Consider the following 12,901-nt stretch of genomic DNA (forward strand, 5'->3'; position numbering starts at 1 on the left):
TAAAATCAAATACACAATAAGTCCAACTTTATATATTACAAGTAAAATAACAGTTTATTTGAATTTAGTTCAAAAACAAATCTTTAAAAATAAGAAAATTAAATACCTATTACCTTTTAATATTGTAATGTTTTATTCAATTAATATATATACAATATACATATATATTTTTTTGAAAGATACAATGCTATATTTTTTAAAGATATATACCTAATATGTATTTTATTTTATTTTACTAGTTAATTTTAAAATAAATTACAAAAACGTTGAACGTTTTAAAATAAATACAAATAATGAAAAAAAACTGAGACTTGACAGATACTCTTCATAACGTTATTTATTGCACAAAGTGAATTCAGACGATGCATTTTTTTGTATTAAAAAAAAAAAATAACTCAGTTTTCAAACAGCTGCGAGAAAGTAACTTTTTTATATAATATATTTGTCAACACTTCATAATTTTTAAACTAAGATTATTTATATTATTATTAAGCCACTAGAAGATTGAAATACACAACCTGGGTGGGCAAAGATAATAAACTTTTTGAAGTAAAAAATTACCAGGTGTCCTCCAGAAGAAAAAAAGAGGGTTAATAAACTATAACAATCGAAATGTATATAAATCACAGTTAGTGTCGGCAGTATCATGGTAAACGAATACTGTGTCCTAATTTAATTAATTATTTATGCTCTGCTGAAAATTTTTATCTGCTTTTTTTTTCTTATTTTCGTTTGTATTTTGGAACGACACTATTTCAGCACTATTCTAGAAGTTTAATTTCAAAATTACTGATACCTGAGATTTCTATATGAATTTACGGTGGTTATATAGATGAGAATCGTAAACTAAAAGAGGAAATATTTTGAGTTGCCAAATCCTTAGTTCCATTTGGTCACCATTCAATTTCTATACTTAACAGCTTTGTAGAATTAAAACTTGAAACATTTTATATATTTTCAACATCAAGTAATATGGTCAAAATAATAATTGACAATTTCTAAAGAAACATAGAGTGCCTGATAAAATACTATTACTACCACTTAATTGTATCTAAGTGATGGATATTACATAGTGTATTTTATTATTTTCATGGTGGAATAATAAAGTTATTTCAAAAATATTTGTAGTTTTTTATATGTTAAATACGTTCTTTTAATTTTCATTAGAAAATAATAAATGATATGGAATAAAAAGGTATTTTAATATAATTACAAAATATAATTAACTTCGAAACTGATGGTTTACCGCATTGGTCTTCCATAAAATAACAATACTGTCTATTTTCTAAATATATAATATATTAATTTAATATCTATAAAAATCCAAAAATAAATATTTGATTAACTAGTAGAACTTACTAGTTAATAAAATATTTACTTGTTTAGTTGAAACGTCTAATTAAGATACTATTGTAAACTATATAACTCAAACCAAACTTCTATAAATATGTTAAAACAAATAATTATTCTCTAAGCTCACAAAGAAAACTTTGGATTTCATTATCTAAACAAGTACTTTATTGACAAATTTATTTATACTACTGTAGCAGCAGAATTATTATTGTTTGTAAAAGCGTTTTTCAAATATTTTTATTTATTTTTATGAAATTCGAGCCATTCAGACAAAGTTGAATAATTTAAAATGTTTTCATCTTCACAAATCACTTTATTTGATCCTACGTAAAGAGCTTTAACCTAATCTTTAGTGTTTGTATTACTTATTGTTTTTATTCTAAGAACCACAATAAAATGTTTAAGTGAGAAAAAAAATAAAATAACGTTTATATGCGGAGCAATGATTAAAATAATACCATTGCTTTAGTTTTTAATGCGGAGAAAGATTATGATTTGTGTTGGGTGTTCACGTTGATATTCAATTACGGTTACAAAATATCAACCGCACCGTGTACGGAATATTATGGGTTCGTCATCGGCACAGAAAAAATAGCTCAGTCCATTATACACGAAGATAATATATTTTAAACGAGCAGTTTTTGCTTCAGGTTATTTAATACCTCGTGTTAACAATAGAATATTAGTTTGCATAATATTTTAAACAAACACACATACACAGGCATACACCTATACACAGTCATAAAAAAATACCTTTGGCTTACCGTAAAATTTTCTTTAAGTAATCTTCGGTAAAGCAGCATAATATATTATATATAATACCTACAGTGTATGGGAACGCGAAAAGGTCAGAGTAATATTATCTACAAGAAAAATATGTTTTAGTCTCAAAATTAGATTTTCGCGTTCACCTACTACTACACGACTACCTATATGTACATGTATGTACACTATTTATGTATAATAACGCGCGTTTGGCATATAATAATAATAATAGTAATAGTAATAATAATATACTAGCACTATGGGTTTACATAGGAAAAAAACTTTGTTCGGTGCTCGCGGGGAGGAGCTAAAATATGAAAACCCATTAACGATATTACAATTGATAATGCGCACAAACTGTATACCTATATCCATATAAATATTATACTTTACACACACGCGTGTATATAACATGTTATTATATACATATATGTGTGCGTGTATGTGTGTATAGGACGTGGGTATGTGTAAAGTTATATAACACCGTCTCGGTATTCAATCAAGTCGAAGCGGAACTTCATTATCCCCATGCACGTGATATCCGTGATTTTTGCAGGGTAGATTGGATGTGGTGGTCGGGTGGTACACTCGAATACATATAGCACATAATATACGTATATTAAAGGTGTACGCTGCAGACGTGATAATATTACATTTTAACCCTACAACGACTGGTATCGGGGTTTTTTTTTTCTATTATTATTATTATTTTGTTAAATTAAATTTTTTCCCTTACCCGATTTTCTCTTGGAGAAACAGCACGAGTGGGAGTATGCGAACTGGAAAGTGCCGGCCAACAGGGACCCCAGATTTGATATGCACAACAACATTAGCGGCACGCCGAATAATGCGTAGACCATAGTTACGATTTTGCCTTCTGGTGTTTTTGGTGCCAAATTACCGTAGCCTGGAAAAAAAAAACAACACTCGTTTTATGAATATATATATATATATATATATATATATATAATATATTATAAAATAAAAACAAAACAAAAAAAAAAAAAATCGATTTAACGAATAAGAGACAAATACGTTTTATGAACGATTCGGTTTAAAATAATATTTTTAAAAATTATACGAAACTCGTTTAAACATCGGTTTCTGTTTTAAATCAGTATGAGATATATCACAATAATATAATATAAAAATGATTATTTTAACGATAAGGTATCATTATATTATCGAAATATATAATCGTTTTTGTAATTTTTATTTTAGACAATTAATTGATATACTGTGTCTACAAACAAATATTATTTTTAGAAATTATTTTACTTTTTACTTATTGAATATTTATTTTAAGAATTTCAATGTAAAAAAGTAGTTTAGGTAAGTGTGTACCGTTTTGCTGTATGATAGGTGTTTAGCAGTTAGGAAATGGACGTATTAATTTTGAACTCAGTGATATATTATTGTATACGAAAAATGATTCTGAGCGGAAATGGTCTGTCACTTCTGTAACTTGTCAGCCTAAAACACTAAGTACATTTTATTATTTATATTCTTTTTGGTTATTCCTACTAATTTTTATTTTGCTCCACTATCAGTATTACGGTAAATTGATTTTAATACACATACATAAATATTATAAATATTTAGATTTTAGTTATTATAATAATATATATTTATGTATTATCATATTACACTCGTGTTATTAATTTTTAAATAAATACTGCTTAACCGTTAAATAGTTGAATTTAGTAAAACTTATTATATAGGTAGGTAAAAGTCTTAAATGTCTCCACGAATAAGTCATAACAAAATAATGAATACCGTTATCCAAAGAGCCTACTAACTAAAACCAATTTTCTATCAGGAATCATTTTTATTGTCCAAAAAGGGCAGACATGAATGAAAAATAAAATGAAATAATATTTTAGAAAATTTCATTCGTGAAGTATTTTAAATTTGTCTTCTGTTAAATAACTTTAAGTCTACTTTTCTGATACTAATCATTTCATATTTTACGATAGTTTTTTATTTTCATGTTCACATATATAATATGTAATATTAGTATATAGTTATTTATTTTAATATAAGAAGCTATATTTTGTCACATATATACAGATGCATGGTGTCATTGCATAACTGGAATTATTTCAGAGAAAAGAGTACTTGACCTTTTTTAATTTTGATAATCTTAAGTACCAAACACATTTAATCTGTTACTAAAAACCATCTTCAACGTTGAATATAACAAATTTTTATTGTTCCAAAAATAAATAATACCTATATGCAAAAAAACACATTGTAAAATGAATTCATTCATAGCTCCAATTCGAGGGTTTAGTTTTCATTTAATAATAATTAATATACTACAATTTAATTAATGGCTTATTATAAAATGTGGACTTTAATAATAACTAATAATACATACGGATATTGTACATTTCAAAAGTTTTTAGACACTTTGTTTAACGCCTTATTTTATTAAAGATAAACAAATAAACTGATTTTAATCCTGAAAAATTACTGAAATATTTAATTAAAAATAATCATTTAAATAATTGCTTTCTAAATTAAAATTTTTAAATATCCAATCATTATTTTAATTATAAATGATATTAATGTCTTAGAAAATTGTAAGTAACTTTGACAGGTCAACAAATTCTATTATTTATAAATATTAAATATTTTACTATAATCTATATTGATGAATATTGTTGGAACTTAAAAAAAGTTATTTATACGATGTACATAAATAATAACATTCGAAATTTGTTTCAGTGTATCTTAACATTTCTACAACCATTTAAATTATATGAATGAAAATAAAATAAAATTTTCTTTTAATAATTTGAAAAAAAAAAACGAACTATAATAACAATATAAAATGTTTATTCTTTTGAAAATTGATAATTAATATTTACTGTTTAATAGTTGCCACTTAAAGTAAATTATGAATAAATAAACCTACGAGATTAGAAGGTCTGCAGACTACTCAGATTATTCAAAATATTGTGAATGGTAAAATTACTTAATGCGTTAGAATAGTCTATAAATATGAATTATTTGTTTGATGAAGTTGGTCACAGTTTTATATGAAATACTGGTCATTTTGTTTCATTTTAACTACACAAGATATAGCAATTGAAACGACTTAACAATATTTATATGAATATTTTAAGATGGATTCATAGAATTCAAATATTGAGAATCTCACTTAAATGAACTAAGTGAAAAGTCTTGATATTTGAATTTTTTGCATTTATTACCAAACAAATTAAAACAACTTTTATTTGAACTTTTTAAGTTTAATGTTGATAAGTAGATAAATAAAATTAACTCAAGTTTGTATAGTGTAATAAATTATACGAATAAAAAAATAAGCTTGCACTTATGTTAGAATTTAAATATGTTTTAATTTAATACAAAAGTAATGTGTATTTGTATGGCTAATGAAACTATTTACATTATATTATTATGTTCTATGAATAGTGAATACATTGTATTTATAATATATTATGTATTTGTACAATGTATGTTATATATTATTGTATGTACATTGTACATGAACCAAAATTAAGTGAATTTATTTTTGAAGTATTAGATACAATTATTATAAAATCAGCAAGTTATAGTCACATATGTATATTGCAATGTTCTTGTCTGATCGTTTTTTAACATTTATGTTTAATGCATGTCCTTTCGTGTTTTATTTACATTGTTTTGTGCTGTATTTTATTAAATAACAAATAGTTTTATTTTTCTGACGAGAAGTTAAGTGCGTAAGGTGGGTAATAAATATCATGTTTGTCTTTTAAAAAGTTTCAATAACTATTTAAATATTAAAACAAGAAGAAAAAAATTTAAGACATATGTGTGTATAAAAGTAAACATCCTTAAGATATTATTCGTGTGGTTTTTATTTAACTTAGGAAATACTTTGAAAGTTTATTATTTTCAAGTACATTGTTATATATTATTGTATGTTATTTTATTACCTACATTTATTTCGAATATTTACATTGTTGCTTGACAATTGAGCTGCCTTTTAATGATTTTATGGGTTTGCAAACAATAACATTTTTCATTTTTATAAAACTAAATTGAGAAATGCAAATAATTCTATAACCAATCAGAACACTCATTTCATTCATAGTTCACAGTTATTATTTTCTCAATTAATTTCATTGGAAAAACAATAAGACACTTTATACATTAATATTTAATCATTTATTATGATTTTTAAGTTAAAACTGTCATATCCACACTCCCTAAATGGTTACAACATTGAATATTATTTTAGTGCATTTTATAAAAATTTAAGTAACATATTATATATATATATATATTATTAAAAAGCCACTAGTATACAACTATGATAACTCAACAGCTTCAAAATAATATAATATTATAGAACAATTTTGTTTTTTTTGTTAAGTATTTTTTGTAAGGAATTTAGTAGGTACTTTATAACTGAGATTCATTTGATAATTTTATTAAAATTATCTATATTACTATATTACTACACTCTAGTTTTTTAATTAAATTTTTTTTTTAAATATTATCTTTAGTTAAAATACCTACGCATAAATATTTTTTTTTATTTTTGTAATTGTTTAAATTATGAGATTAAAAGTTATTTAAACTGATATACACTCAAAAATATTAATTATTCTTATTTTTCATATTAAGTAGTTCTCAAACTAAATTAAATACATCCCTTTGTTAGAGATTACTCAATACATTGGTTTAAAAATACGACTACTTTTCCTTTTTTAATTTAATAATTTATATTTTTACTAGTTTGCTTAGTTAAGACAATACTGAAAGCTTTCTATTTAAACTAAAGTTACACATAGAGCTAAAATATACGGGCTACTGCAAAGGTATTAAAATACATTAATACAATTAAAATTACTTATAAAATAAATTGTAACGACTCGAGCGGAAATAGTGCCGTGATATGATAACTTAAATAAAATACATAAGGTGTTATTACCTAGTTAAAGACATCCTTTCATGCTATTATCGTTGTTCATCTTTTTTTTTTTAATCGTTTATTACACGATGCATATTATGCCTACTTTTTGCTTTATAAAAATTACTTGCGATTGTCGATTATCATTCTTAGTAGGTAATTGAATATGAATAAATATAAGTATAAATTACATTTTGATCTCAAAAGTATATCAATTTCCTTGTGCTCTTATAAGAATTTAGTCTTATTAGTAATTAGTCATAATTATTAATAAGTGTCTGTTATCTAACATTCGCCGAGCTTATTGTAGATAAAACGCTGGCGCAGGCGACGCGCAGCGGATCGTATCTTTTATTCACGCGAGCTCTCTTAAACTCTAAATATAAATTTTAGTCCAATTAATAATTTAAACAACTCTTATAACATAAGTAACACTATACTAACCTATTTACCTAACAAATTATATTAATTATTTATAATATTAATACTATAAAAAAAACGCAGGATTCAGTTCTTTTCATTGCAATATGAGTAATCCTACTAATGATGGCAGGTCGGTGTAAACTTAAAAGTAAATCTCTCAAATTTTATTTTTTTGAATCTAGCAAAAAATAAAAATTAATTAACCGATACATAATCGATTTGAAGTATCAAGCATTACCAATAGGTATCACCCTGTGATACTCCCATCGAAAAATCTACCGTTGTTAAAGAATGTTAACATAACTGGCCATGTTAAACCTAAATTCAAATTAAATCCTATTAACTCTTTTCTTAACTAAAAAAAAAGCTGAAGAGACTTACAAACCAAAAGTAATTGGCTAATACCTCAACTGCCAAGATTAATCGAGTATATCATATATTCAGTCCACTGTGTCTATGTTGATCAAATATCTTCAGGATTTAAAAAAATCTTGTAATTCACCAGAAAAATGCACACTATACTCTGGAAACCACTCGGCCAACTAAAGAGGTTTCCATAATTATAAAGAGCTTTAATGCCGTAAGAAGCCAGCTTAAGGTAAAGTTTTCACAACAGACAATGTTAGATTTAAGTAACTCGATGTTGAAGCCATCAGATTATGGTATACTTTTTTAAGCCTTATCTCATCTATGCACAGGCTTCCTCAGGTCAATTCTATACTCATTAGAAGCAAATTAAAACGTTTGACATTAATTAATCAATACCAGATTTTCTAGAGAAGTTAAAAAATATTCTAAATTTTCCAATATCATTACTTAAGTACCAAAGTAATTTTCAATGTTTAAATACTTATAGTATCTTTTCAAATAAATTCCTTTTAAATAAATTTGTAAATAAATAAGAAATGTCACTGTGACTTCTAACAATTTTTTTTTCATTTAGCAAATATTGTTATTGTATTTCAGGGTATTGATTTTTTACATCTTAAAAAAAGTACATAGTTATACTACTTATATCTGATGATAATTTTTGAAATCAAAAGATATTCGTATTTAAAAAAGAGTATATTACTTGTTCTTAGTCATTATGAATGGAGCAACATTAGTCATATAATATATACATAAACGAGCCCATTAATTAATAATACATAACATTATTTAATATTTTTTTTAATATGTCCTATTTAATTGCTCTAGTTTGAGGAAAATATGTTATATACTTAGTTAATTTTAGTACAAAATATTGTTATAATGTTTTTCGTTTTACTCTTAACAAATTCTATCGAATAATATAATGTAAAAAGTTAAAACATTATAATAAATTAAATTTTTGCCCATCTCTTTCTTTTTATGAATACAAATAAATTTATCTACGACAATGTAGATAAATATAATATAATACTATCATAATAATATACATGTTGTATTATATACTTATATATGTTTAATTTTCATTATTATCTCTAAGAATTATATATTAATTTGACTGTTTTACTTTTATGTATAACTTAATAATTAAATTACATAATTTCGATAGTTTATGTCATTTCCTTAAAAAGTAAATTTCCAAAAAAAAAAAACCTCGTAGAATTTATTGAAACTACTAAACCATACCATTATAACTACAAACGCTTTAATTTGTATTCTTTTTTAAAATACTAATTTTTATTACACAGGCCGATCTAAAAAAAACTGATTACGTCTGAATGAGAAAACTTTAAAGACGCATTTTTAAGTCGTGTTTTGTACAAATAGAAATAATTAAAATCAAACAAAATGTTCATAAAACGATCGATTCAAACTCAAAATTTGTCGGAAATGTCTCATCAGCCCCCACGAAGTATCAAATGAATACTACATGGCGGTCGGTACAACTTTTTAATTTGAAATCGTATTGCTGTAATGATAACGAATAATGTAATAGTATTTAAATTTATAAAATATACAATCAAGAATCACGTATAATGCGCTTACCGATCGTTGTGATAACTGTGACCGAGTATAATAATGCGCCTGTTAATGACCACTGTTCCGTGTTTTTGCTGTCGTATCCTTGTATGTTTTTCGTTGATATGATCTGTGTCTCGAACTTGTGCAGCGGTTCGTATACTAATTTCGTCCAATTTAATTCGTGTAACACGTGCATTCTCACTGAAAACAAATATTGTTACTTATTATCAAATATACTTAATTAGCGCAGTACTTGTTAGTAAATAATAAAATATACGAATATAATACGAGTATAACGTAAAGTAATTGCCTAACTTTATCTAATCCGATGAATAAATAAGTATTATTTAATACGTGATCAGGATTGGTCGATTATAGCTGAAAAAATGACGATGTGTATTCGTCAGTGTACGTTAACAACAAAAAAATAGCATAGAAGTCATTATTTATAATTATAATTTTTGTCAACTAACAGTCTACTCTAGTATAAAAATGTAATGTTTAAAACAGTACCTACGCTAAATAAAAATAAGAATATTAAGATATACATAGTAGTAACCACGTCCTATTTATATATATATAAAAAATGTTCCAGGACATGATTTGAAGAAGCTATATTTAAGCTATATTTATTTATTTTGCGATTCATTTTTATATATAAGATAAAAAATGTTCCAGGACATGATTTAAAGAAGCTATATTTAAACAGAAATGACTTTTTTGATTTATTTTAAGATATTATCTATTTATACTATGAATCTATTTTTACCGTTTTACGTTATTTACAGAAAAACATTAAATAATAAGTTATATAAGTTGACATAGTATGGTATGAATATATATTTTAATATAACAATTCAATACTCAATACTAATAATAAAATAAATTTAATATTTCTGAAAAAATGTATCAATCTACTGTATTATTAAAAGTGAAATAAATAGTTTTAATGGCTATGGAATCCTATAAAAAATAAATAAAAATCATATCATGAAATAAACTTAGCAACTATAAAGGCTCCATTCAGTTTTTCGCATACCATAATATAATATCATTGAAATCAAATTTAACATACCGGTAAATAGTGAGTGACCCGTTCGACACTAGTGTCTCATGCACAACAAAGTGGTATCCACTTGCCTACCTTTTTTTTGTGTTTAAAATAATTTTTATTTTAAAGAATATAATATACTCGTAAAATGTTGTTTTTTTGTTTTGTTTTGAGTATACCAATATTTAATTTCTATTGAAGATAATCAAAAAATTGAAATAAAAAGCGTTGTTTTTAACTAATAATCTAATTTAAATGCTTAAATAAAATTGGAAATGTCAATATTAATTGAACATTTAATAATATATTCATATTAGGATATTTTCAGAGAATGCTATGGACATTTTTTCCGTACTAGGAATTTTAATAAAATTCATTGATCTGTAAAAAAAAATAGTGTGTACACACTAGAATGAAGAATATTATGGGATATATAATATATTATTATAGTTAGCTACCTACCTATATTATAAAATATAAATAATAACACAATAGTCGTATTTTAAACCAGTATTTTGGTTTCCATTTTAAATAAATTTTGTAAAATATTTATTAGGCAGCTATATTATGTAGGTAGATATAATTTTATTTTAAGAAAAACAAAATGACAAAAAAGTCAATATTAATAATTTGTTTTTTTTTTTTTTTTTTTGAATGGTTTAATACATTTTACACTTATTTTTACGTATGTATCATAATATTTTATGAATATATGATGTAAAACCATGATATAAATGGAGCTATGTATATATATACTATATTAGATATTGTGATTGTTTGATTTTTTAAAATATTTCATTATTTAAAAAATATTTTACACCTAAAAACGCTAAAATATATTATGTATATCATTACACATAAATAAACTCGACTTGAATCTCTCATCGGCGTGTGAAAGCATATTATTATTGTGTATGTTTTTGCATACGAAATCCGCCAGAGGTAAACGACCAACCTGACTTGCATCTATAATATATCTGATATAGGAGGTGTAAGGGTGTGCCGTCTCTTTTATAGTATTATATTGTTGTTTCGATTCTCGTGTGAATCTCTAAAGGCTTTCCCCTATCGTTATTTGAGATGGTCTCGCTTACCCAAGTACGAAGAACGATATTACAATAACGCGTCATTTACGTTCATTTTCTACCACGTAGAGTGAATTTTCAAAGTTACAGTAAGCGAATCGTCAGTATATAATTCGTATGTTCCGCTAGCTCGTGATGATAACGTAGTCGTGGGGTTACGTGAGTTGTTCTACTTATATAGCACATTTGTGATTTGGTGTGATGTACATTAAATACACCGTGCAGATTAGGTAATAGAAACAACTGAAAATAAAATTACGGACTTCCTTAAGTTCACTAGATAATAACATTTTTTTTTTTTTTTTTTTGGTTAGAGATGATGTAGAATGACTGCTACCTTTACTATCTCTTAATATTCTCAAAAGGAAATATTTATACAAAGAATAGTACTTTTCTTCTTGTTCTCGTTCCGTTCCAGTTTATTATCTTAGAAGACACAACAAATATATATAATTTAAAAGTCTGGTTTTAAAATGTACTGTATGATATAAAATGTATTTGCTTACAGATCTTACAGATAAGTTAAAAAAAAAAAAAGTGTTCCAACAATTATTGTTGGTCTGCACTTTATAGAATACGTATATACTGGTGTTTATATAGGCGTTGACTTTATCTTTTAAAATGAATTATCTTTATGTTATCTTTAGTATAATATAGTAAGTAGTAAGTAACGACGATGATCATGTTGTTTTAATGAGAACAATTTTTAAATATACGTTTTAGTAGTAAAAAAATATTGCAGTTTGACTTGATGGACATTATTTTGTGAAACAAATATCTTACAACCGCTGTTGTTATTGATAATTGCAAATAATTTTTTGTACGTATTATATGATAATCCTATGCACCAAATTAAAAATAGAATGATTCGTTGGTATACCGATATGTGCACCGTTTAATTAGTTTACGTCATTGAAGAAATCAAAAAAGTAATTTTTTATGTGTTTGAAAAATAGATATTAAAATATATAAATCATCTGTTAGTCCATATGCTAAGGTATATTATGCAGACTTATTATTTTAATGATATTTATTTAGTAATGTAGATCCGTTTATTTTTTACTCGATAGAACAGCTTTTTGCAGATAACAAGTATACAAAGATTGCTTCTCAAGTGTGCGTATTTCATTACACGATGTACAATAAATTTTAATTTAATTTTGTCAGCAACCGGGGCTGCAAATTTACAAGTGTGCTAGAGAAAGTTTTTAAATGATCATCATATCCGTATAGGCGGGTACATAATGAGTTCGAAGGCAATATCACTTCGCTTCATCTATACTTAACTTCGAACAATGACTTATTATAGCTTCGTAGTATTATATTGTTAATAAAATTTAAAAGCTG

At 25.0% G+C, this 12,901-nt stretch overlaps 1 protein-coding gene across 1 annotated transcript in view; it reads right to left on the reverse strand.

Annotated features, from left to right (window-relative positions):
* The window catches only part of LOC114122341 (uncharacterized), a 129,878-nt gene that overhangs the window by 37,276 nt on the left and 79,701 nt on the right, over positions 1-12,901 (reverse strand). The window contains exons 2-3 of the mRNA XM_050200353.1: positions 9,443-9,619; positions 2,855-3,025 (exon numbers count right to left, since the gene is read on the reverse strand). Of these exons, the coding sequence (XP_050056310.1) occupies positions 2,855-3,025; positions 9,443-9,619 (348 nt within the window). The remainder of the gene's footprint in view (positions 1-2,854; positions 3,026-9,442; positions 9,620-12,901) is intronic.

This window comes from Aphis gossypii, chromosome 2 (assembly GCF_020184175.1).
Source record: "Aphis gossypii isolate Hap1 chromosome 2, ASM2018417v2, whole genome shotgun sequence".
Classification (NCBI taxonomy): domain Eukaryota; kingdom Metazoa; phylum Arthropoda; class Insecta; order Hemiptera; family Aphididae; genus Aphis; species Aphis gossypii.